This window comes from Gobius niger (assembly GCF_951799975.1).
Source record: "Gobius niger genome assembly, chromosome: 10".
Taxonomy (NCBI): domain Eukaryota; kingdom Metazoa; phylum Chordata; class Actinopteri; order Gobiiformes; family Gobiidae; genus Gobius; species Gobius niger.
In genome coordinates, this window is record NC_136861.1 from 14,849,612 (window position 1) to 14,872,455 (window position 22,844).

At 41.0% G+C, this 22,844-nt stretch overlaps 2 protein-coding genes across 2 annotated transcripts; both read left to right on the forward strand.

The window, feature by feature from the left end:
* Positions 1 to 3,094: 3,094 nt before the first annotated feature.
* LOC306968884 (all-trans-retinol 13,14-reductase-like) lies at positions 3,095 to 11,251 on the forward strand. The gene is made up of 11 exons (XM_079564449.1): positions 3,095 to 3,300; positions 4,332 to 4,514; positions 5,656 to 5,897; positions 6,353 to 6,554; positions 6,737 to 6,934; positions 7,046 to 7,165; positions 8,625 to 8,763; positions 8,967 to 9,076; positions 9,275 to 9,444; positions 10,754 to 10,913; positions 11,087 to 11,251. The coding sequence occupies exons 1-11, from the start codon at positions 3,144 to 3,146 to the stop codon at positions 11,227 to 11,229; spliced, it is 1,824 nt and encodes a 607-aa protein (XP_079420575.1). The 5' UTR covers positions 3,095 to 3,143; the 3' UTR covers positions 11,230 to 11,251.
* Positions 11,252 to 12,597: 1,346 nt separating this feature from the next.
* LOC306968883 (all-trans-retinol 13,14-reductase-like) lies at positions 12,598 to 22,745 on the forward strand. Its single transcript, XM_079564448.1, has 11 exons — positions 12,598 to 12,809; positions 13,349 to 13,531; positions 14,725 to 14,966; positions 17,233 to 17,434; positions 17,650 to 17,847; positions 17,959 to 18,078; positions 19,382 to 19,520; positions 19,927 to 20,036; positions 20,193 to 20,362; positions 21,784 to 21,943; positions 22,116 to 22,745. The coding sequence occupies exons 1-11, from the start codon at positions 12,653 to 12,655 to the stop codon at positions 22,256 to 22,258; spliced, it is 1,824 nt and encodes a 607-aa protein (XP_079420574.1). The 5' UTR covers positions 12,598 to 12,652; the 3' UTR covers positions 22,259 to 22,745.
* Positions 22,746 to 22,844: the final 99 nt, after the last annotated feature.

Here is a 22,844-nt window from a genome sequence, read left to right on the forward strand (position 1 = left end):
CAACAACACTCTGGATAACTAGGAAATGAGGCCCTGTGTGAAACACCCTGAAATATCCCTTGAACACATGAAAACTCTAAAATGGTCAATAATATTCTGGACAAGTCATTTTAATTGGTGGTAGACTTTCATACTATTTGCGTGTTTGTGTATTAGCTTTCATGTTTGTCTCTTTAGTTTTTGGCACTAACCGAAGGAGCGTGATTTAGACGATAATGAAATACTGACTGTTAATAATAAACCAGCTCAGTCTTTGAACAGAATCAGAGTTGGGACTTTTGCATTGACCACAATCTGACGGGCTTTACTTGAAGACTTTTATCAGCAGGGACTTGGACAGAGTTGCAATTCCCACTTAACCATAAATACTGTATTATGTGCAGGTTAATTCAAGATTCTCGGTTTTGACGCAGCTGAACGGTTTGGACAAAATATTTATGATTGCAATTTCTCTGCGGGTTTGGCAATTGTGAGTTCAGTTCACTGTTGAAGTCCGTGTGTCATTTCAAACAGGACTGAAACCTGCTAAACAAGAATCTCTTGCATCAGATAACGCGTTTGTTGAGGTCTAAACTACAGGATTAGCAGGTTTTATGCATAATCAGACCCCAAGGAGACAGGTGATTTTGCTGTTTACATAAAATCGCAGTCTTTGCGATGTCCTGATTGCGATTTCAAATGTGGTTAGTCTCGCAAACCTAGTTGTATGGGCTGTGTAATTAATATTATCCGGTTCAGTTTTAGTAAGCTGAGGATGTTGGCGCTGGACCCCGATAGGAAAGCATTTGCAGGATAACATGGCAGTAGGGAACGCCTTATGTAAGTACAGTGTTTCTTATGTAAAAATGCCAGTTTTATTTGCAAACGGTTGTTTATAGAAATACTTGGTCTCATGGTGGAGTGTTGCAAGAGAAGAATGTGAAGATGTGGGTGATTTTTTCTCTCTTTTTGAGCAAAAAATAAAAATAAATTAAATCTAGAAGTGTGTGATGCTTTTGTTTCCCAAATTTGAATTGTTATTAGGGTCATTCCAGAATAGGTGGCGTTCACGAATTGTGATGTCATAATGTCGGGTGGAGGGCAGGGCCGATACAACTGTATGGGAGAAATACACTTTTTGGAAGAAATCTCCAAAATGAAAATTGACAAATGTTTTTCCTGATCAGTATTTGGTAGTGACTGGATTCACAAACCTGACATTATTTTAGGTCTGAAAGTCCTTTCTGGCCAACATCATGCTCATGTTTTCAAATATTGTCTCCACTTTTGGACACCTTTATGAGAACATTATTGGACATTAGTTCATTTGTGCTGACAGAGGAGACAATGAACTTTGAAACAGTTTTTGTTTCATGTGGATTCTTCCACTGATGATTGAGATATTAACCAAAAACTAAGACAAAAAAATCTACAATTTGCCATAGGTACCGTCATAGAAATTTCAGTTACTCCACCTCAATTTTAAATTATTGGCTCTAAATTTCATATAATCCATTTACAAAATATTGAGCAATGTCCTAATATGTAGAATGAGTCCAGCACTGTTCACCACAACTGCCTCTAAAATCCTGCACTGTCACTCAAAAAGTTGTTGCACAAGTTTAATATAGAAGGTGCAGTTACGTGTTAGACCTGAGGTGGCAGTAGTGAGTATAAAATGACCATGTGGAGTCTAGTCTCTTTGAGCAAAATTATGAAAAATAAATCATAATTGTTTTTTAAGTATTGTACCCCTAGTTTTTACATTCATAGTGTTATGAATTAACCATTTAAGTGCAATTTGTGGATATACTTTTCCCACTGTGCCAAGTCTAAAGAAATGACTAAAGCTTCATACTGGCTGTGTCACAACATTTTTAAGTTTACATTTCTTGTACTCCCCTTCATTTTATAATTTTTTTTTACTAATTATGATCTCGGAGCACCTACAAGGTCATACATTTTAGCCTGTTTTAATGCTGTTGAGGCATAAGTAACCAGTCCCTTAAATTTCGCAATGTCACTAACTATCAACGTAAACTGCGAAGTCACTGTGGCATTGCAACTTTTCCAAAAGCCCACAACTTTCCCACAACTGTTCCAATTATCCGCAATTTCCTTCGCAAATGTTTTAACTCCACAACTTCGGCACTGAAACTCAATGTCCTGTGTGCAGCTGCCACCCCAGCTGTCACTCCGTTGTCATGAGGTCATCTGCTCTAGAAGCTACTTGGGTGCTTAAAGAGGCTCACTCTCAGATAGTACTTTTTTGACAAGACAAAGAATTATTACAATTTTATGGCTAAATAAGGAGCCAGGTGCAACTCCTGTGGCTCCCAAGTTGACGATTTTTTTTTATCATTATTATTATTATTTTTTTTACAGAAGTTTAAATTTTACCTGAGTGATAAACTCCCGACTTATATTGTGGATAATCCTGCTATTTGTGTATAATTTTAGGGGGCTCAGTTTGCATCTAAACGGAAAAATTGCCTTGTGATCAAGCAAAACCTGCGTACCCCCGTTAAAAACATTCGACATTGCCACCCCAGAAATGATCCCTGACCCTGTTTGCCACCCCGAGATTTTGTTTCCGCCCCTGCCTGTGTGAAATAAACAGATATTCCTACATTCAAAAGCCACGTTTCCAGAGCTCTGTTTAACAGGGTTCTGTCAGAGCCTGTGATCACAGCACAGACAGGTGCCTGTTTGCCCCGCCCACTGTCCGCAGCTGAGCGGACAGTGGGCGCTCAGCTGCGAAACACTACATGGTAGTGTTTCTTATATGATTCGATTATTTAATGTTACGCATATTTTAAGTCTTTTCATATTCCCCATAGTCTCTTTGGTTGAAGCTGCTCTGGCATTTGTTTCCTGTTAAGTTAAAGTGTTGAAGTTTTTAAAAAGAATTTGAGGAATAACTGACAATTGCTCATTTTCAAAGGTCTTTCATATTTCGTAACACACTAGTGATATAATTGTTTACAAACACAAAAATATAATTTATCAGATTAATCGATGAAAAAATCGTCAGAAAACTCGATTACAAAAATATTCAATAGCAGCACTATAAGTCTCTCATCTGATCTGGCAACCTTTATCCCCCTTGGCTGAGTCCTTTCAACTTCCTCATTCTCCACACAGGAGCAGCAGCGACGGCGAAGATGTGGATCGGTGTAGCCATAATATGTGCGGGTTTGCTCGCACTTGTGCTGAAATATATCTTCACAGCGCCCGGCCCCAATCCTTTTGCGAGAGACACATGTGAGCCAGTGAGGGAAATATTAACCAAGGAGGAGAAAACTAAAGTTTTGAAGCAAGGTAAGTTGGCCCGTTAATGCTACTTCTGTTGCAGTCATTAAGTATGGTAAGGTGTATTTTTTAATTATATATATATATTTCAATATTGTTGAGTAGAATATGCACCTTTGGGTTCTTCCAGTGTCATGCTCATTTAGGCATGTGGAGTTGATTAAAGCAGTTGCTGATTTACAGTAAGATAATAAAACTCACAGCATTCGTATCTATGCTTTGCAGTTTATGGACAGTATCTCTAACCTGGCTAACTCCAGACTGCTGTGTGCGCTCAAATCATTTCGAACTGCACAGCAGCCTGGGGACCATGGCTGAAATTTTTGCGTGGATTTGGGAACCAATCACAGAACGAGGAGGGACGGCAAGACGAAGACGAGCTATTCGATATACGGAAGCTTGTAGTTTATTTACGGATTAAAAAAAAAAAAGTTTATTTACGGATCAAACATGACAGCAGCAGACGCGACGCTATTTTTCGATCAAGCTTTAGACCATGTTCTAAATAGTTTAGCTCAAAAGTTTACAGCGGGTTCGTCATACGTCATCGGATACGATGATATGATTGGCTGTGGCTACGTGCAGACGCATGATAGACATTCGTAAACCACACCTCTTCTACGAGAAAATGAATTGGTGGTCCCCAGACTAAACATCACTTGTGATTTGAGTCTGGTGTTAGCCAGGCTACAGTATCTCTGCAATTAGTCAATTTCTTCTTTGTCAGCAATCCAGATAAAATGATGATTTGCATTAAAATTAAAATTTTCAAACTAAAAGCGTTCATAAACATGACCAATTATGTACCCAGAGATGCATTATAAAGGAGTATTCAACTCACACTGAAGGAGACCCATGTTTGCAATATTGTGTAGTCATCACTGTAAAGTCCATAAACTCGAGTACATAATCTTTAAAATGGATGGCATTATAAATTTTGCCTTTCTTTTTCCATTAAGAGGAACAAATGTTCAAAAGGTCTCTCATTCACGCCTCCTCCCGAAAGTTATAAAGACTGACATTTCTTTACTTTGTTGCAGGTTTCTTGTCCAGTAAAGTCCCTGAGAATTTGGACGCAGTTGTGATCGGCAGTGGCATTGGAGGGCTGGGAATCGCGGTGCTTTTGGCCAAAGTCGGGAAGAAGGTTCTGGTTCTGGAGCAGCATAACCGGGCTGGAGGATGCTGCCACACCTTCACCAAGAAAGGCTTCGAGTTTGACGTGGGTATGGAAGAGGAAAAAATCAAATGGGGCAAAACTCTGGTCAATGATCATTTCCCTACATGTTACGTCTGGGTCTAATCTCAGTGGCCGCGCTACATCGATTGAATCTCAGCCTACCATTCAGCGCGAGGGGGAGGCGGGTGTTGTAGGTGACATCAGGCATTTGCGCTGGATCTGCTAGTTGTTGTTTGGCAATGGCGGCAGATACGAAAGTAAAGGAAGCTCTTCAATCCATTCTGGCTCGGCTCCCAAATATCCAGAAATTCAAAAGGAATGCCCCCAAGAGTTATGATAGTTCACGACCAAACACTAGCGACAATCAGATCCAATTGTGAAGTTCCAGACCCTCTGTACGCAATGAGTACGAGGGTATGGTAAAACCAGGCTAGGGCGAGAGTAAATGTTTTCTTCAAAGACTCGAGCTGAACTTCCACAATCCCAGCATCTATCCCCAATAAAGTCATATTTAGTGTTAGTGCAGCCCTGCAGAATGAGGATGGTGCCAATTTTGCTTGTCCTTACGCAGCTTAAGGCAACCCAAGTTCATTTGTTGTGCCTTTTTTCAATCACTAAGAGAGTACATCCTGCAGCTATTACCTTCAATCTTGCCCAGAATTTGCATCTGTGAAGTCTTAAGGGAACAGGCCACCGTATTCCATACTGAGATATGTTCTTGTAGTTGATACGCACCTGTTTGGTCTTTGTGCGTGCCAGCGAAAGAGCGTGGTAGCTTCCAACTTCACCCCCGTTTGGAGCTGTAGGAATACATTGGGAGAGGCCAATTGCTAACAACATCTTTAGTCATTTTGCGTGAATGAGGGCACACACAAAGACCAGAGAGGTACGTATGAACTCGTCTAAGTTTGAGTAAGAACATATCTCAGTATGTTAAAAAAAGTGGCCTGTTCCTTTAAGTATGAACAGTATAACCAAGAACATTTTCTCACACTACCTCATATTGCCCTGAAACTGAAGAAGCCGAATTAGTACAATGTAGTAATGCCCACTGGCCCACCTCATAGAGACCGACATTTGGTTTGTAGCAGACATATTTAACACAAGTGCAATACTGGTACAAAGTTAAAACAATTACTCAAAAAGGCCTTTATCCAACTACTTGTGTTGGAACTACATTCTTGCAGGCATCCACTACATTGGGGACTTGCAGGAGCACAAGCCTTTCCGCTGCATGCTGGACCAGCTGACGAATGGGCAGCTGCAGTGGGAGCCGCTGGATAACCCGTTTGACTGGGTTGTCATCGGACCCCCCGAAAACCGCCGGCGCTACCCCATCTACAGCGGACAAACCCGCTTCCCAGAGGAGCTGAAGAAGTGCTTCCCAGGAGAGGAGAAGGCCATAGATGAGTACATAAGGATGTGCAAGGTGAGACTCCTGTTTAGTAAGTAGCTATTACACAGAACTATGAGCTGTAGAACCTGCTTGTCCCGTTATTAAGATCTTTGTCTTTCTAAAGTCCGTTTAGAGCTTAATATTTCAGAACTATGAGCTGTAGAACTGGCTTGTCCCGTTATTAAGATCTTTGTCTTTCTAAAGTCCGTTTAGAGCTTAATATTTCAGGGTCCTCTCATGTCTTTCAGTACCTGTTATTACAAGAACATTTTTAGTCTTTGTTATTACACTTTTTATACAATTCATGCAGTAAAATAACATTTTATTTTATCTACCTCGCCAAGACATTAGGAGCAAATATTGTTACTGTTCACATTGTAATTTTAATCATATTACTGTTAATCATTGCATGTGTATGTTTTACTTTTTATAATGTATATGTGTAATATCTATCAATTGTCACTAATGTTGCTGTTCGTCCCCTGTAGAAAGCAGGACGAGGCATCTGGCTCCTGGCTCTGCTGAAGCTCGTCCCGACTCCGATCGCTAAGTTCCTGGTCTACACCGGTCTCTGCAAGCGCCTGTCGTACTTCTTCGAGATGGCGGATCGCAGCCTGACTGAAGTGGTCAACGGACTGACGGAGAACAAGGACCTCAGAGCCGTTTTCACCTATATCTTTGGCACTTACGGTAGGAATCGATTAAGATCCATATTTACACCACTTAGTTCTAGAGTTGCCATGGGTTACTGCCAAAGAAACTGTGTGAGCTCCACAAAAGTCACAACTATTAACAAAGTGTTGTAACAGGTTCTGAAATATATTTTTTATCTTGTATATAACAAAATCTACTATGAAACTCTCTCTCTTCAGGGAATATACCAAAAGATTCCAGCTTCTCGATGCACAGTCTGCTGGTCACTCATTACCTGAACGGGGCTTGGTATCCAAAAGGGGGCGCCACTGAGATCGCCTTCCACATGATCCCCATCATCGAGAAGGCTGGAGGAGCCGTTTTAGTCCGGGCTCCGGTCAATCGCATCCTGTTCAACAGTGATAATGAAGCGACTGGTGAGTTTGTGTCACTTGAATTTCTAAGAACCTTTTTAATGGACTGAGAACGGGACAAAATAGTGAATGGAAATAACCAAGACCGTGACATGATCCATTTGCCGTTCTCAGGTGTGAGTGTGATGAAAGGCCAGGAGGAGGTCCATGTCAAGGCCCCGATGGTCATCTCTGACGCTGGCATCTTCAACACGTACCAACAACTGCTGCCCAAGCACCTGCAGGCCACGCCAGGTCTGACACACCACAGTATCTGTTTCTTTGTTAAAGTATGCAGCTCTGTGAAAGACTATCACACACAGTATGGGCTTATAAGACACCAGTAACAGCAACAAACGTCCAGTTGCCAGACAGCAGGCACAATATACATGAATCTATTTAAATAATCAAGTCTACCGCCTCATCCAGGCTTTACAAAGAAAAGTAGCCAATTTAAACACATTCAAATTTCATCTTGTCGTCATCACAACATTTCAGGCTTTTGAACAAACAATTCATTGTTCTTTTTTGATCCGAATAACCAAATGGAATTTTGTGCCAAATTAAAGAAATTTCATGAAACATTTTTTAGTGTCCATATAATTCCTATGGGGGGCGCTATTGCAAGTGTTTAGCACTGGGTCTTTAACAACTCATAACAAAATGATCAAAATCAGGCTTGTGTTTTCGAAGAATTAAAAAATTTTATCATACAGTTTATGGCTTTGCCGCATAAAAACAGTAACATTTTAGGCATTTGGATAACTTCTGAAGTTCTACGTCTCAAGATTATTTTCCACCCCAAATAAGCTTGTTCCAATAAAGACCCTAGGAGGAGATAGATTTTGTACAAAGTGATAAAAAGGCGGATTCCCGCTTCAGTGGCTGCCATACAAAATGGCTGACATCCAATATGGCGGATGGCATTGCCGTAATACTATTTTTTGCTCAACTTGTATCAGCTTTTGCGGTATCATAACCTATATTTTCTGAAAGTGCTCGCGCATACCTCATGGTAGGGGTCCTGGGCTCTCAGATGCCCAAGGACTTTTATTGGCTCTGTACAATTACAGTGTTCGTTTTCCAATAAGCGTTAGTTGACCGATTATAAGTCAACTTATACTGTGGTGCGATATATCAAACAGTTATCAAATAGTTAAATTTGATAACTATTTGATATGTTATATCAAATAGTTATCAAATAGTTAAATTATATAACTATTTGATATGTTATATCAAATAGTTATATAATCCCACAATGTTTGTTATTTTCACACTGGCAGAGATTACTCTTACAAAGAAGGCTAATTGCGAGCGATAAGCTAGATGGCCTTAGCTAGAGGAACGCGTTCGCAAAGGAGAGCTTGAACAACGCGCTGCCGGGAGAGGCTTGTCAACAGTGCAGTTACACCTCCCTGCCCAGGTAGTTGCTAAGGCTGGTGTGACTTATTCTCCGAAGCGACTTATAGTCCGGAACAAACGGTATGTTTAAGACGAGGCGAGTCCTCGTGTTCGTTTTGTGCGCTCTGCTCTACGATTTTAAGAGCCCCTTGAAAATTATGAGGATTTGTTTTTTTGCTCAGACATCCTATGAATCCTATGTTTTTGCAATGGCCAATTTTGATAATTACAAATAAGAAATGACAGTTACAGTGAATAAGCACTTAAAGATTGCTCGCGATTACATCTCTAGTGTATTTCCTTTTCCTTGCAGCCATCCAGAAGCAGCTGAGTTTGATGAAGAACGGAGAGGGAGGCCTGAGCGTGTTCATGGGTTTGGACGGCACCAAAGAGGAGCTGGGCCTGAAGGCGGACAACTACTGGATCTTCAAAGAGAACAACTTCAATGAACTGTACGTGGCATTTTTTTCACTATTTATAATGTTTACTAATGACACCATACTGATATAAGGTCCTTTTCCCTGTTTAAATGTCCATATATTTAGGCCTACAATGTGTCAGAGCCATTTCAACCTAAATATCTACCTGTAATTTGATAACTTTTTTGAGATTGTTTGTTTGTGCCTCTTATGTTTGTGCTTATTTTCTTTCACAGTGTGGAAGAGTATATCAATGGCGACCGGGAGGAATCTGCTAAAAATGTGCCACTACTGTTTTTTGCGTCTCCTTCGGCTAAAGATCCGATCTGGCAGGAAAGAAATCCTGGTATGACACATTTAGGCTTATTAATTCTAGAATTAGTATACTTGTTTAATGCTTTAATGACATGTCAGATTTAGTTTCGTGCTCTCCCAGTCCAGGCTGTGAAGAGTTGTTTTCTTCTGTCGTGTGTTTATAGTAAAACACTGCCAGTAAAATGAATGAAAGCTGGCTAAATGCAAAAGAATAACTTTATTTTCTTAGGCAAGTCGACTGTGAGCCTGTTCTGCTTTGCCAACTACACGTGGTTTGAAGAGTGGAAAGACGGCAAAGTGAAAAACAGGGCACCCGAATACAAGGAGCTAAAACAGGCTTTTATCGACGGGATTCTGGAAGTGGTCATGGACGTCTTCCCAAACATCACGAGAGACAAGGTAATGCTGTGTTAACTGTGAGGCTTATGACCACATGACTCTGTGAGGAGATAATTATATACTCAGGGTCAAACAGCTTATTTTTGCTTGTTGCACTGGTTTGAAGGTGGGTCCCCAAGCTACACCATTTGAGAACCGCAGTACTTTGCGCTCATGCTTCACAGCCAGAAGGTCCAGGTGTAAAGATTTTAAACTACCCCCCATTTCAGGCTTCCCCCCGGTAATTTGAAATCGATTTAAAGTTACCCCCCTGATTTCAGATTACCCATCTCAACTACTTTCACTGATTTCTTCGTCCATTATAGAAATACCTTACAGGACCTGGGCAAATTACAGCCTGCGAGATGATTGAATTGTAGGTTCCTGAGTATGTCAAAAAAAAAAAAAAAAAAGGACGTCTCGAGTCCAATCCTTTGCAGAGTTTTGATTTTTTAAAGAAATTACCAGAATGTTCACTCCAGCCACCAGGGGGCTGCTTAAATAAAAATAAAAGTAAAGAATTCCACACGTGTCCAGCAGAGGGCACTGACAAAATGAGAGATCAGGATACAAGCAACATTGGCTACAGTCCTGTCAGGCTCATTATTATTCATTTATTGAAAAATGTTTCCTCAATAGCATTTTCCCAATCAAAACAAATTTTTATTTAGGAGCTTTTGTTAATGTACCCCGGCAATACACTTCCCATGTATGTTTTGGCCCCTAGGGAAATTTACTTGGAGACCCCTGCTATTGCTTCACTTCCCACAAACTCCGTTTGCAGGAAGCACAGAGGTGCTTTCAGTGCGATGGTAGAAGTTAAAGGGGCTGTATGGAAGTTCTCAGTTATACTCACTACTGCCACCTCAGGTTATATGTGTAACTGCACCTTCTATATTAAGCTCCTGCATGACGGCAATTCGGACCCGAATCAACACCTTTTTGAGTGACACTGCAGGATTTTAGAGGCAGTTGTGGTGAACAGGTCTGGGCTCATTCTACACATTAGGACATTGCTGGAACATGTAGGGGGAGGAAAATACAGAATTGTAACATTTTTAAATTGCTCAACTATTTTTACTGTATAAGGATTACGGTTAGGGTGGACATTAAAATGGCATTATAAAGCATTCAATCTGACCTGCTTCTACCTGTATAAATCCTGCACAGTTAATTATCCTCTTCTGTGCCTTTAATCTTGACATATCAATTGTTTTCTTAATCCTAGTAAAAATGAATGAGAAGTGTACTTACGGAACCCTCCTCCAGTGGGGCAGGGCAGCAGAGGGAGGAAGTAGTGCTGTTTTTACTATTGTTTTGTCTGTTGTAGATTGAGTACGTTGACGCCGGGACCCCCATCACAAACACGCACTACATCGGGGCTCCGAAAGGTGAGATCTACGGAGCGGACCACGGGATCGCTCGCTTCAGCCCCGAGCTCAACGCCACCGTCCGCCCCCAAACTCCACTGAAGAACCTCTATCTGACAGGTACAAGATGTTCAACACTGAGATAGTAGTAAAGGTCTGGACTGTTGCATGTCCCTTATCCCTGTAAAACCTTTAGCATATTGTCAAGGTTCAGATTTCCTTCTCCATTAAGCTCTCACTACTTATAATAATAACAATGTACTTAATGTAGTTTCGTGTTCTTTCTGCTCCAGGTCAGGACGTGTTCTTGTGTGGTTTTGCCGGAGCGCTCGCCGGAGCCCTCACCTGCGGCTCAGTCATCCTCAAACGCAACCTGCATTTGGACACCATCGCCCTGGCCAAGAAAACCAGATTAGTTAAACAGAAGGGAGACTAGTTACAGCAGTAAAACAAACATTTGTGATGTAATTAATTAATGTGCATCAACATAAACAAAAGTGCAAAGGCAAACCCTTTCTCTAACTGAAAATCACTGTGCAGTGTGCAACAAAGATTGTTGAACATCCAAATTATTTATACTGTATTTGGATTGAGCCAATAAAACAAAAATCTGTAGGTGGGCTCTGTTCTTCTTAGCACATTTGTACAGCAGGACCTTCTTCAGAGGGCAGAGAGCTAAAAAAAAAAGTAAAAATTATGATATTTTTTGAAAATATGAATCGATTTGACCTACCAACTCGATTTTTAAATCAAATCGTTTTTTTCCCCAGCTCTATTTGCAGGACAAATTGGCTGTAGGAAACACCTTCCTCTTAAAGTGTTTCTTATGTAAAAATACTTTATAACTGTTGTTATAGAAATATTTGGTCTCATGGTGGTGTTGCAAGATGTGTTTTTCTCTCTTTTTGAGCAAAACATAAAAAATACATTAAATAGAGTAGTAGTAGTAGTAGAAGTGTGTGATGCTTTCATTAATAATTGATAATTAATTCATTGATTTATTGGGTTGAAGCAAAGGTTTTCAAAAAGTCAACTCTTGCTTTTCTCCAATGCTCCTGTACAACATGGAGCGAACAAACAGATGAGTAACATTCATCGTAACATTTTATATTCAAGCAACATTATGCAGAATAAATTAAATTATTGCAAGTGCAACTTGTGGATACTTTGCCCCTCTGTGCCAAGTATAAACAAATGACTAGAGCTTCATACTGGCCGTGTCACAAAATGTTAAAGTTTACATGTCTTGTACTCTTTCTACAATTTTATTCTATTTTTTACTTATTATGATTTACCTGTTGTTCTCAAACTGTGCCACATGTACCTCAACTTTGTTTAGACACAATCTGACATTGCAGCACCTTATTGAGTCTGGGAATTGTGGCATGAAGCCACACGTGACGTTTAAAGTTCAAGAACCAGTGGTCAATTCTTTGAAAGACACCAGACTTTGCACTTTATCTGATCTATTGCTCATTTTGATTACATAAACACAGACTTTGCTTCAGGGGTCACTCAATGGCCCACACTTGTATGATTTTTCTTACTGATATTACTGTGAAGACGCTCAACTTGATAACTTTACCCTACTCTCGCTCATATTACGTAACAATACCACGCTGTGTTGTAACAAGGCCTATGGGCGGCCCCTCGAGCGACGTAAAAAACATGTCTTTGGGGACGAGAGTTGCCAGATTGGGCCATGTTTTGCTCAATGTAAAAACATGGCCCAACAGCTGCGCTTCGTCCTCTGGGCTGTAAATCTCTCATCTGATCTGGCAACCTTCCTCCTCCTTCCTTCTGGCCTGCGTCCTTTCCACTTCTTCATTCTCCACGCAGGAGCAGCAGCGGCGGCGAAGATGTGGATCGGTGTAGCCATAATATGTGCGGGTTTGCTCGCACTTGTGCTGAAATATATCTTCACCGCGCCCGGCCCCAATCCCTTTGCGAGAGACACCCGTGAACCGGTGAGGGAAATATTAACCAAGAAGGAGAAGAATAAAGTTTTGAAGCAAGGTGAGTCGGACCATGCTATTCTGTCTTCTGCAGTAAAGGTGTATTTTTTATTTCATTGATATAAAGTAGAATATGCACGTGTGTTTTCATACAGTGTCATGCTCACTTAGCCCCATGGAGTTGATTAAAGCAGACTAAGTGCTGTTAAACAGTTGGGAAAGAAATAAAACGCACAGCATGCTTATCTATGCTGTGCAGTTTATGGACAGTATCTCTGCAATTACAATCACATCCTTCTTTGTCAGCAATGCATGTGGTCATTTTGTGGATTTGTTATCTGTTTAAAGTGTATGTTTTTGTATATATCTCATAAACATGACCCCCAGATATGCGTTGTAAAGGAATATTTAACCCACACTTGAGTAGACCCTTCACATCTGTGTAATATTGTGTAAAAAACACCCTAAGCTTGTGTATGTAGTATTTTAAATGGATGGCTTTATATTATACATTTCCTTTTTTCTCCATTTTAGCCAACATTAAGAGTGTTCAAAATGTCTCTCATGCTTCCACCTGAAATGTCTTTGACTTTGTTGCAGGTTTCTTGGCCAGTAAAGTCCCGGAGAATTTGGACGCTGTTGTGATCGGCAGTGGCATCGGGGGCCTGGGAATCGCGGTGCTTTTGGCCAAAGTCGGGAAGAAGGTTCTGGTTCTGGAGCAACATGACCGGGCTGGAGGATGCTGCCACACCTTCACCGAGAAAGGCTTTGAGTTTGACGTGGGTAAGGAGGAGGACAAAAGTGAATGGGGCAAAAGTCGGTTCTCCAAACGAGGGCTGAAGTAGAGTAAATGTTGGAATTTTCTGAAAAGACTCAAGGTTGAGGAAAATCTGCACTTCCACTATCAAGCATCTATCCCCAATGAAGTCTTAATTAGTGCAACCCTGACACCACTAAGGTTAACTTGCCCAGAAGAGAAATCTATAGTATGAACAGCATAACTAAGAGCAGAGTTTTGTCTGGTCTAGTTTACCCGATGTTGCCCGGGCACTGAAGAAAATGAATTGGTATAATGCACTAATTCCACAGGTTTAGCAGGTTTTACACAATCTAACACCCTACGGACACATTTGTTTTGTAGTAGTGTTGTCCTGATACCAGTTTACCCCTTCGATTCAATAGCGATACTTGCCAAAAAATGGAGCTTTACAGTTGGAAGGTCCTGGGTTTGATTCCCACCTGGACGGGGCCTTTCTGTGTTGAGTTTGCATGTTCTCCCCGTGTCTGCGTATCTACAATCTGGCGTGGCGTGTGTACATGCATGAGTCCTATGTATGTTCATTAGCATGCACTGTCCCAACCAAATAAACAAATACATAAAATATACTTGGGTTCCGATGGGACACCTATACCGAGTACTAGTTCGATACCACAGAAAGTGAATAGAAACAATAACAAAGCCTGGGAAAATATGCCAAAACCTACTGCACATGGCTCCATCCATCCATCCATCCATCCATCCTTTTTCTCCCACTTTTCCATTGCCGGGTCGTGGATCACATTGCACCAGCCCCTTATGGCTCCTCCTGCAGGTGGTGGGTCCACAGAGGGACGGCCTCACGAGTCAATGGCCATGGGAGACCCTACCAGGGGCACGAACCCCCGACAACAGAGCTCCCAGGATCATTCGGCCGCACAAACCCCTCCACCACGTTAAGGTGGCGGCTCCAGGAGTGGTGCACATGGCTCATCATGCATATTCAACAAAATCGGTGCACTATGATGTATGCGCCTTGATTCTACCTCGGCAAAAAACACAATTTGGTTTGGGTTTAGATTCTCACCGATACCAGGAAAATCTGTGGTATTAGCATAAAAGCCTATACAAGTATCGGTATCGGAGCAACCCTAGTTCATAGCGGACATACACAAGTAAAATTCCATTTGTCCATTCATGTGTATCCACGTTCTTGCAGGTATCCACTACATTGGGGACTTGCAGGAGCACAAGCCTTTCCGCTGCATGCTCGACCAGCTGACGAATGGGCAGCTGCAGTGGGAGCCGCTGGATAACCCGTTTGACTGGGTTGTCATCGGACCCCCCGAAAACCGCCGGCGCTACCCCATCTACAGCGGACGCACCCGCTTCCCAGAGGAGCTGAAGAAGTGCTTCCCAGGAGAGGAGAAGGCCATAGATGAGTACATAAGGATGTGCAAGGTGAGACTCCTGTTTAGTAAGTAGCTCTTACACAGAACTATGAGCTGTAGAACCGGCTTGTCCCGTTATTTATGTTAAGATCTTTACATTGTGTTACTAAAGTCTGTTCAGAGCTTCATATTTCAGGGTCCTCTCATGTCTTTCAGTACCTGTTATATTACGCTTTTTATACAATTCATGCAGTAAAATAAGTAATTTTATCTTTGCTACAAATGAATATGTGTTCTATTACACAACCATTTTACTTTATCTTTACATTACTCTATACATTCCAAGTTCATGTTCCAACTTTCCTCGTAGCCACCCTGCCTTTCAGCACAGAATGACAGGCTTAGGCAGAGCCTGCAGCTGAGATTCCTGAGGACGGTGTCATAATTGACCTATGACATGGTTCCAATCCTTTAAAGGGACTATACAGAGTTTAAAAATGTTAAAAATGGTGAAGAATGAGCTCCGACCTGTTCACCACAACTGCCTCTAAAATCCTGTCACTCAAATCGTTGTTGCTTTGGGTCCGAAGTGTCGTCATGCACGAGCTTAATATAGAAGCTGCAGTTACACGTATGACCTGAGGTGGCAGTAGTGAGTATAAAATGGCAAACTTGCATCTCGCCCTTTTAAAAGCCCACCCCCCCCTTCATACAATTGAATTATAGAAATAATTCTGTAAATTTATATTACTAATTGTACTCCTGCAATCACTCCCCGAGGCTGACAAATACAGCATATTGCTGTCAGTGGCTTCTCAGACGACATCACGCTACAACATTCACACAGGCGAGGTGGTTTGAAGACTGTTGCCCAAAGATTGCTTCATACAACCCTGTAGATTTGATATCATATCAGAGTCCAAGATGTTTGACAGTTCTCCGGCTTCACTCTCTGTCCCTCTACACATTACTGCCCCATTCACATCTAACTGTGATGTCCGACGTGCAGCTTTTCTATCAGATATTCATATCTTAACTATTGCATCAGCTTCTACAGATAAGTTTTGCCTTGCACCCAGGGGGCACTGGGCTTTAGGCTTATGTTTTTATCTTTGAAAGCTCTGATGTAATAGTCTCACAGCCGTGCATTTTCAGTTTCAGACAGTAGCTCACTGTGTCCTTGTAATGTGCATATCTTAACTCAGTTGAACAATGGAGCCTTTACTTCCCACATGCATTGACTTGGACCACTGTTTGTTGATAAATGCAAACTACAAGAGCTTCTGTTTTGTACATTATATAGACTGCAAGAGTAATTTCTATTGAATTCAAATTCCAATCTGAATAGTTTTCATGTTGTAATTAGTGCTGTCAATTGATTTTTACTTGAAAAACAAAAATCTGATTAATTTGAATGAATTGAATTTGATTAATCAATATTAATTGCAGTTCATTTTGAATGTAATTATTATATTCATTATCATTAGTGGCCGACATAAAATGCTCTAATTTAAAGGATTTGCAAACATTTCTGTAACAAAGTCATAACTATGTCAATTTGTACATTGTCTTGTGCTCTGTCGTTCTGTGTTTGAAATACAAGAGTGTGTTTGTTCAAAACATATGATTCGATTCATTTGCGATTTATCCACCATGATCAACAGTTTATTTTGTCATGAGTTAAAGCGTTGATTTTAACAGCCCTAAGTAATTAACTGTGTGTTTACAAACCTTTTTAGCCATTTTACTTTTATAACATTATGTGTATATTTGTAAGCATCTCTGGAATCGCCCATATATGGTCATGTTTGAAAACAGGGGGGAAAACAATTTGGAGAAAAATCGAAACTTTCTCTAGTTATTCAAAAACGACTTTAACAAATGCTGAATTATTAATATAGTTTTCTACTAAATAAAGATACAAAGGCATGAAGAGGAGCAAAGTGGTTCAACAGCCCATAAATACAGAAATCACAGAGAATGCTAACATGATGCTTCATGTTCATGATGCTTCATCGTGCTAATGCTAACGGCTAGCTAGCGCTAACTACGCCGCTAACTACGCCGTTTTTTCACTTCTGCTGAGCAATCTGCTGTGAGAAAATATCCATATGCCCGATTTACACTTGACTTTTTTATGTGTGGTAAATAAGTTCATATTCCACCAGAAAATGACTAAAGACTGAAAAATGTTGTTTCCCAAAAGATTCACCCCCTTGGAGGCAACTGAAAATTGATGGTGCTGTATTTCTCCCATAGAGTTTTATTGGCCCTGTATGTAGTTGTATTGGCCCTGGCCCCCTATTGTCACTAATGTTGCTGTTCGTCCCCTGTAGAAAGCAGGACGAGGCATCTGGCTCCTGGCTCTGCTGAAGCTCGTCCCGACTCCGATCGCTAAGTTCCTGGTCTACACCGGTCTCTGCAAGCGCCTGTCGTACTTCTTCGAGATGGCGGATCGCAGCCTGACTGAAGTGGTCAACGGACTGACGGAGAACAAGGACCTCAGAGCCGTTTTCACCTATATCTTTGGCACTTACGGTAAGAATCGATAAAGTTCCATATTTACACCACTTAGTTCTAGAGTTGCCATGGTTTACTGCCAAAGAAACTGTGTGAGCTCCACAAAAGTCACAACTATTGATAGATTAAACTTTTAAAAATCCCTAGAAAGTGTCTATTTATTTTTGTAATAATCTCTGGAATATATTTTCTATCTTGTATATAATAAAATCTATGAAACTCTCTCTCTTCAGGGAATATACCAAAAGATTCCAGCTTCTCGATGCACAGTCTGCTGGTCACTCATTACCTGAACGGGGCTTGGTATCCAAAAGGGGGCGCCACTGAGATCGCCTTCCACATGATCCCCATCATCGAGAAGGCTGGAGGAGCCGTTTTAGTCCGGGCTCCGGTCAATCGCATCCTGTTCAACAGCGATAATGAAGCGACTGGTGAGTTTGTGTCACTTGAATTTCTAATAACCTTTTTAAAGGACTGAGAACGGGACAAAATAGTGAATGGAAATAACCGAGACCTTGACATGATCCATTTGCCGTTCTCAGGTGTGAGTGTGATGAAAGGCCAGGAGGAGGTCCATGTCAAGGCCCCGATGGTCATCTCTGACGCTGGCATCTTCAACACGTACCAACAACTGCTGCCCAAGCACCTGCAGGCCACGCCAGGTCTGACGCACCTACAGTATAACTCTGTTTCTCTGTTAAAGTGTACAGCTCTGTGAAAGTTCAAGAGCTAGAGGTTGATCGTTTTAAAGCTGATGCTGATTTTTGGGGATTTTTGTTGGCCGATGCAGATATTTAAAAAAAATAATAATTAATGTCTGGTCTATATAATCCTGTGAAAACATAAATACTTATTTTACTGCTGTAGGTGATTCAGTCATAGTTTCTGTCCCAGCTTTGATTAGTTGTCGTTAGCATTAGCATTGCGTTTACGTGACATCACAACATTCTAAAGAGCCTATAGATACAGACGGCATCTCTGGAATTGCCCATATATGATCATGTTTGAAAACAGTTAGGGGGGAAAACAATTTTGAAAAAAATCTAAACTTTCTCTAATTATTCAAAAACTACTTTAGCAAATGCTGAATTATGAATATAGTTTTCTACTAAATAAAGATACAAAGACATGGAGAGGAGCAAAGTGGTTCAACAGCCCATAAATACATAAAAAAAACTGAGAATGCTAACATGATGCTACATGTTAGCATCGAGCTAATGCAAACGGTTAGCTAGCGCTAGCTTACAACTGCCGTTTTTTCACTTCTACTGAACAATCTGCTGTGAGAAAATATCCATATGGGCCCGATTGACACTTGACTTTATTTGTATGTGACAATATGCGAAAACTTGACCGCGATGTTCTCCAATAGAAAGGACTTTCAGACATAAAAATAATATCACAGGTTTGTGAATCCAATCACGATCAAATACTGATGAGGAAAAACATTTGTCAATTTTCGTTTTGGAGATTTCTTCCAAAAACTGCATTTCTCCTATAGAGCTGTATTGGCCCTGCCCTCCATCTGACATTATGAAATCATCACTTTCTAAAACGTGAACGCCACTTATTGAGGTGAAAACTAACTCATCGATTTAATTCTGCGATCCAAACTTATTCCTACATTTCCTAATGCATTTCAAACATCCTAATTCTTCACAGGAATGAGTTCTTGGGCACCTTTCACAGGAGCAGGGAGAGTAGCTTGCCCGCTAACACTGGGTCAGTGCTTTGAGCTGCTAAAAATAACTCATAACATGAAGCAGACTCTATGCAGCACCAGGGGTCGACCTGTTTTCCACAAATCTCTCAGAACACAATGTAATGAAAAGGGGGGAAATGGGTGCTGACTTGTGTATTATTAACAAAACAGTTATTTTAAGTCTCTTGGCAAGAGCTGCTGGAAATGTAAAAATACAAAGGAGTTTACAGTGTTTCAGCGTTATAATGACCTTTTCCTTGCAGCCATCCAGAAGCAGCTGAGTTTGATGAAGAACGGAGAGGGAGGCCTGAGCGTGTTCGTGGGTTTGGACGGCACCAAAGAGGAGCTGGGCCTGAAGGCGGACAACTACTGGATCTTCAAAGAGAACAACTTTGATGAACTGTATGTGGCATTTTTTTAATAGTGTTTACAAGACAATAATACCATTCTCATATAAGGTCCTTTTTCCTGTTTAAATGTCCAAAAATACCCTTAGGCTTACAATGTGTCAGAGAGCCATTTCAACCTAAATATCTTGTACGTATTATTTGGGGGAAAGGCTATAACACTGTAAATATATGATGGATCCAAACTACGTAATTGAGAAATGTGTGACCATATGAAATAACTAACTACACAAGTAAGTGTTTAGTAAGCCATTTTAGCTCTCCCATAATAAGTTAAATTTGACACCTTTGTGTGTTTGCAAACGTTTTTGTCACTACTTTTACCTGTAATTTGATACTAACTTTCTTACAGGATTGTTTGTTTGTCTCGGTTTATTAAAGATTTTTTTTTTCTTTCACAGTGTGGAAGAGTATATCAATGGCGACCGGGAAGAATCTGCTAAAAATGTGCCACTACTGTTTGTTGCATCTCCTTCGGCTAAAGATCCGATCTGGCAGGAAAGAAATCCTGGTAAGACATTATTGAATCGAGAGTTAATATACTTGTTTAATACTACATTTTCTCATAAATTAAGTTTAGATTTTGTTTAGTGCGCCAATATGGTGTCAATAAAATGAATGAAAGGTTGGTTAAATGCAAAAAAAAGCTCACTTTATTTTTTCTTAGGCAAGTCGACTGTGAGCCTGGTCAGCTTTGCCAACTACACGTGGTTTGAAGAGTGGAAAGACGCCAAAGTGACAAACAGGGCACCCGAATACAAGGAGCTAAAACAGGCTTTTATCGACGGGATTCTGGAAGTGGTCATGGACGTCTTCCCAAACATCACGAGAGACAAGGTAATGCTGTGTTTACTGTGAGGCTTATGACCACATGACTCTGTGAGGAGTTGATTGTATACTAGAACAGAGTCAAACGGCTGAAGGCTCTTATTATGAGGTGAAATTATTATTGAAGGTGGGTTCCCAAGCTACACCATTTATTGACTAGAATGAGGTGAGAAATAATCAGCACATGTCCAGGCAAAGGGTGGGTTAGTGACATCATCAAAGGTTCATGAAGCAGAGAAGGGGGCGGGGGAGCGGCTCAAGCTCCTTTTCCACATGCAGGCGAGTGTCAGACAAATTTCACCCGCTTTGTCGAGCTTTTCCATAAGAATGACTAGGTATAGGTTTTGGGACTGACCTCTGGGCAAAGCGTGCTAGTCCGTGTCTGATGTGACGTGAACAGACTCTGGCCTCTGATTGGCAACGAGAGAGTGGACAGTCCCTCACTATTGACGCGCAGGTCATACGGGTTTCATATTTTACAACATCATACCACTGTTCTAAAAGGGGATTTTGCCGATATTAGCATTTAGCCGCAGCTAGCGCAACTTTAGCTGATGTTAGCATAACATTTGCATAACATTTGCATGTAGCTTTCCTTCATAGTTGTCTTTAGCAGTTTCTTTTCTGTTTTAATACAGCTTGGCTCCTCTGAATGATTCCATAACTCCCACCAGAAGGCAATATTTGTCCACATTTGTTCTCATCGCGCTTACAAAACCTTTAATGACGATCTGTACAGCGTGCTCCTCTGTGCGGCGCCGCCTACAACAAATGCGGGTGTGTGTGTGTGGTGGAAACAGGCCGGGTCGCGTTATGTGGAACGACGGCTAAAGTGGTTCAACTGGGCCACGCTGCGCCCTCTTCAAAAAACACCAAGCTAAAGAAATAAATGAAAACAACTCGTATGGGGGGAAAAAGAAAAGTAGTGACAGAACAATTCACTATTCCTGCGTCCAATGTGTATAATTAATGACCCGTTATATTTTCTGTTTATGTGTTCAGTTTAATATCGCCACAGCAAACCGCTTCATATTTGGTTCATGATACACACATATGCATTGCATGTAATACGATTTCTTTTGTCCACATGATGGGACAGTAGAACAAATGAATAATCTTGAAGTGTTGGTAAATGAGTCAGCACAGTTCGGTGAATGCTTCGATGCCTCATTGGGCCTCATCTCACCATCACTACTTAAAACGCACAATTATGATTACTACATTTATCTGAAACTTATAAATCAAAATTATAAAGCACTTTCTGTCATATTCTGAAGCATTTGGTATTTAAGATAATTAGCCTATTTTGTGCCTTTTAACATTTTCATATTCATTGTTTTCTAAATCCCAATGACAAAACTGAATGAGAAAGTTCAAATTTGCAGTGGGAGGAAGAAGTGCAGTTTTTACTATTGTTTTGTCTGTTGTAGATTGAGTACGTTGACGCCGGGACCCCCATCACAAACACGCACTACATCGGGGCTCCGAAAGGTGAGATCTACGGAGCGGACCACGGGATCGCTCGCTTCAGCCCCGAGCTCAACGCCACCGTCCGGCCCCAAACTCCACTGAAGAACCTCTATCTGACAGGTACAAGATGTTCAACACTGAGAGAGTAGTAAACTTAAAAGTCCTTGTATGTCCCTATAAGATCTTTTCATTTACTGTATTGTAATAGTTCTGATCTTACTCTCCATTAAGCTCTCACTACTTATAACAATAACAATGTACTTAATGTAGTTTCGTGTTCTTTCTGCTCCAGGTCAGGACGTGTTCTTGTGTGGTTTTGCCGGAGCGCTCGCCGGAGCCCTCACCTGCGGCTCAGTCATCCTCAAACGCAACCTGCATTTGGACACCATCGCCCTGGCCAAGAAAACCAAATTGGTTAAACAGAAGGGAGAGTAGTTACAGCAGTTAAACATACATTTATGGTTTTGTTCTAGGGCTGAGGGGAAATTGAATAAGAACCACAGTTTGACTGATTGCAATTGGCAAAAATGTTAAGGCAGCAACTACTGAGGTAAAATAATGTCTTTGCAGAAAACTAAAAACCCTGTCTCCATGGGGCCTCTGCTGTATATCATAAAACCTGCTCACCCTGTAGTTAAGACATGTTCTGAAATGCATATGCAGTGAATATTTCATTGTTCTCTCAAATGGGCGATGCCCCGGGACGTGTGGAAGGTGCTCTGTGAACTGAATTTCAATTACATATTATTTAAATGCTATTGAAAAAGTTGTCAGGTTTGTTTTTCCCTGAAGTAAAGCATTTAGTGAATGACCACAGGAAGCACTTGAATAGAAGCTCAACTCAACCAACCCAGTCCAGTCGATGGTTTAAGCTTCACTACGAGAAAGCACTTGAATGTTAGCGGACTTTTGTAATGCCCCGTGGGTGTCAAATGCCCTCGGGACTCCTGCTGAAAAAATATTCCCTTTTTTGAATGGGGTGATGGAAGGGGATGGGTCTCCACTTATAATATTTTTCAGT

Coding starts and splice junctions, on each gene's coding strand:
- LOC306968884 (XM_079564449.1), top strand. CDS start 3,144: ATGTGGATCGGTGTAGCCATAATATGTGCGGGTTTGCTCGCACTTGTG. Junction 6,555..6,736: donor CTATATCTTTGGCACTTACG/GTAGGAATCGAT, acceptor CTCTCTCTTCAG/GGAATATACCAAAAGATTCC. Junction 6,935..7,045: donor CAGTGATAATGAAGCGACTG/GTGAGTTTGTGT, acceptor TGCCGTTCTCAG/GTGTGAGTGTGATGAAAGGC.
- LOC306968883 (XM_079564448.1), top strand. CDS start 12,653: ATGTGGATCGGTGTAGCCATAATATGTGCGGGTTTGCTCGCACTTGTG. Junction 13,532..14,724: donor AGGCTTTGAGTTTGACGTGG/GTAAGGAGGAGG, acceptor ACGTTCTTGCAG/GTATCCACTACATTGGGGAC. Junction 14,967..17,232: donor AGTACATAAGGATGTGCAAG/GTGAGACTCCTG, acceptor CGTCCCCTGTAG/AAAGCAGGACGAGGCATCTG.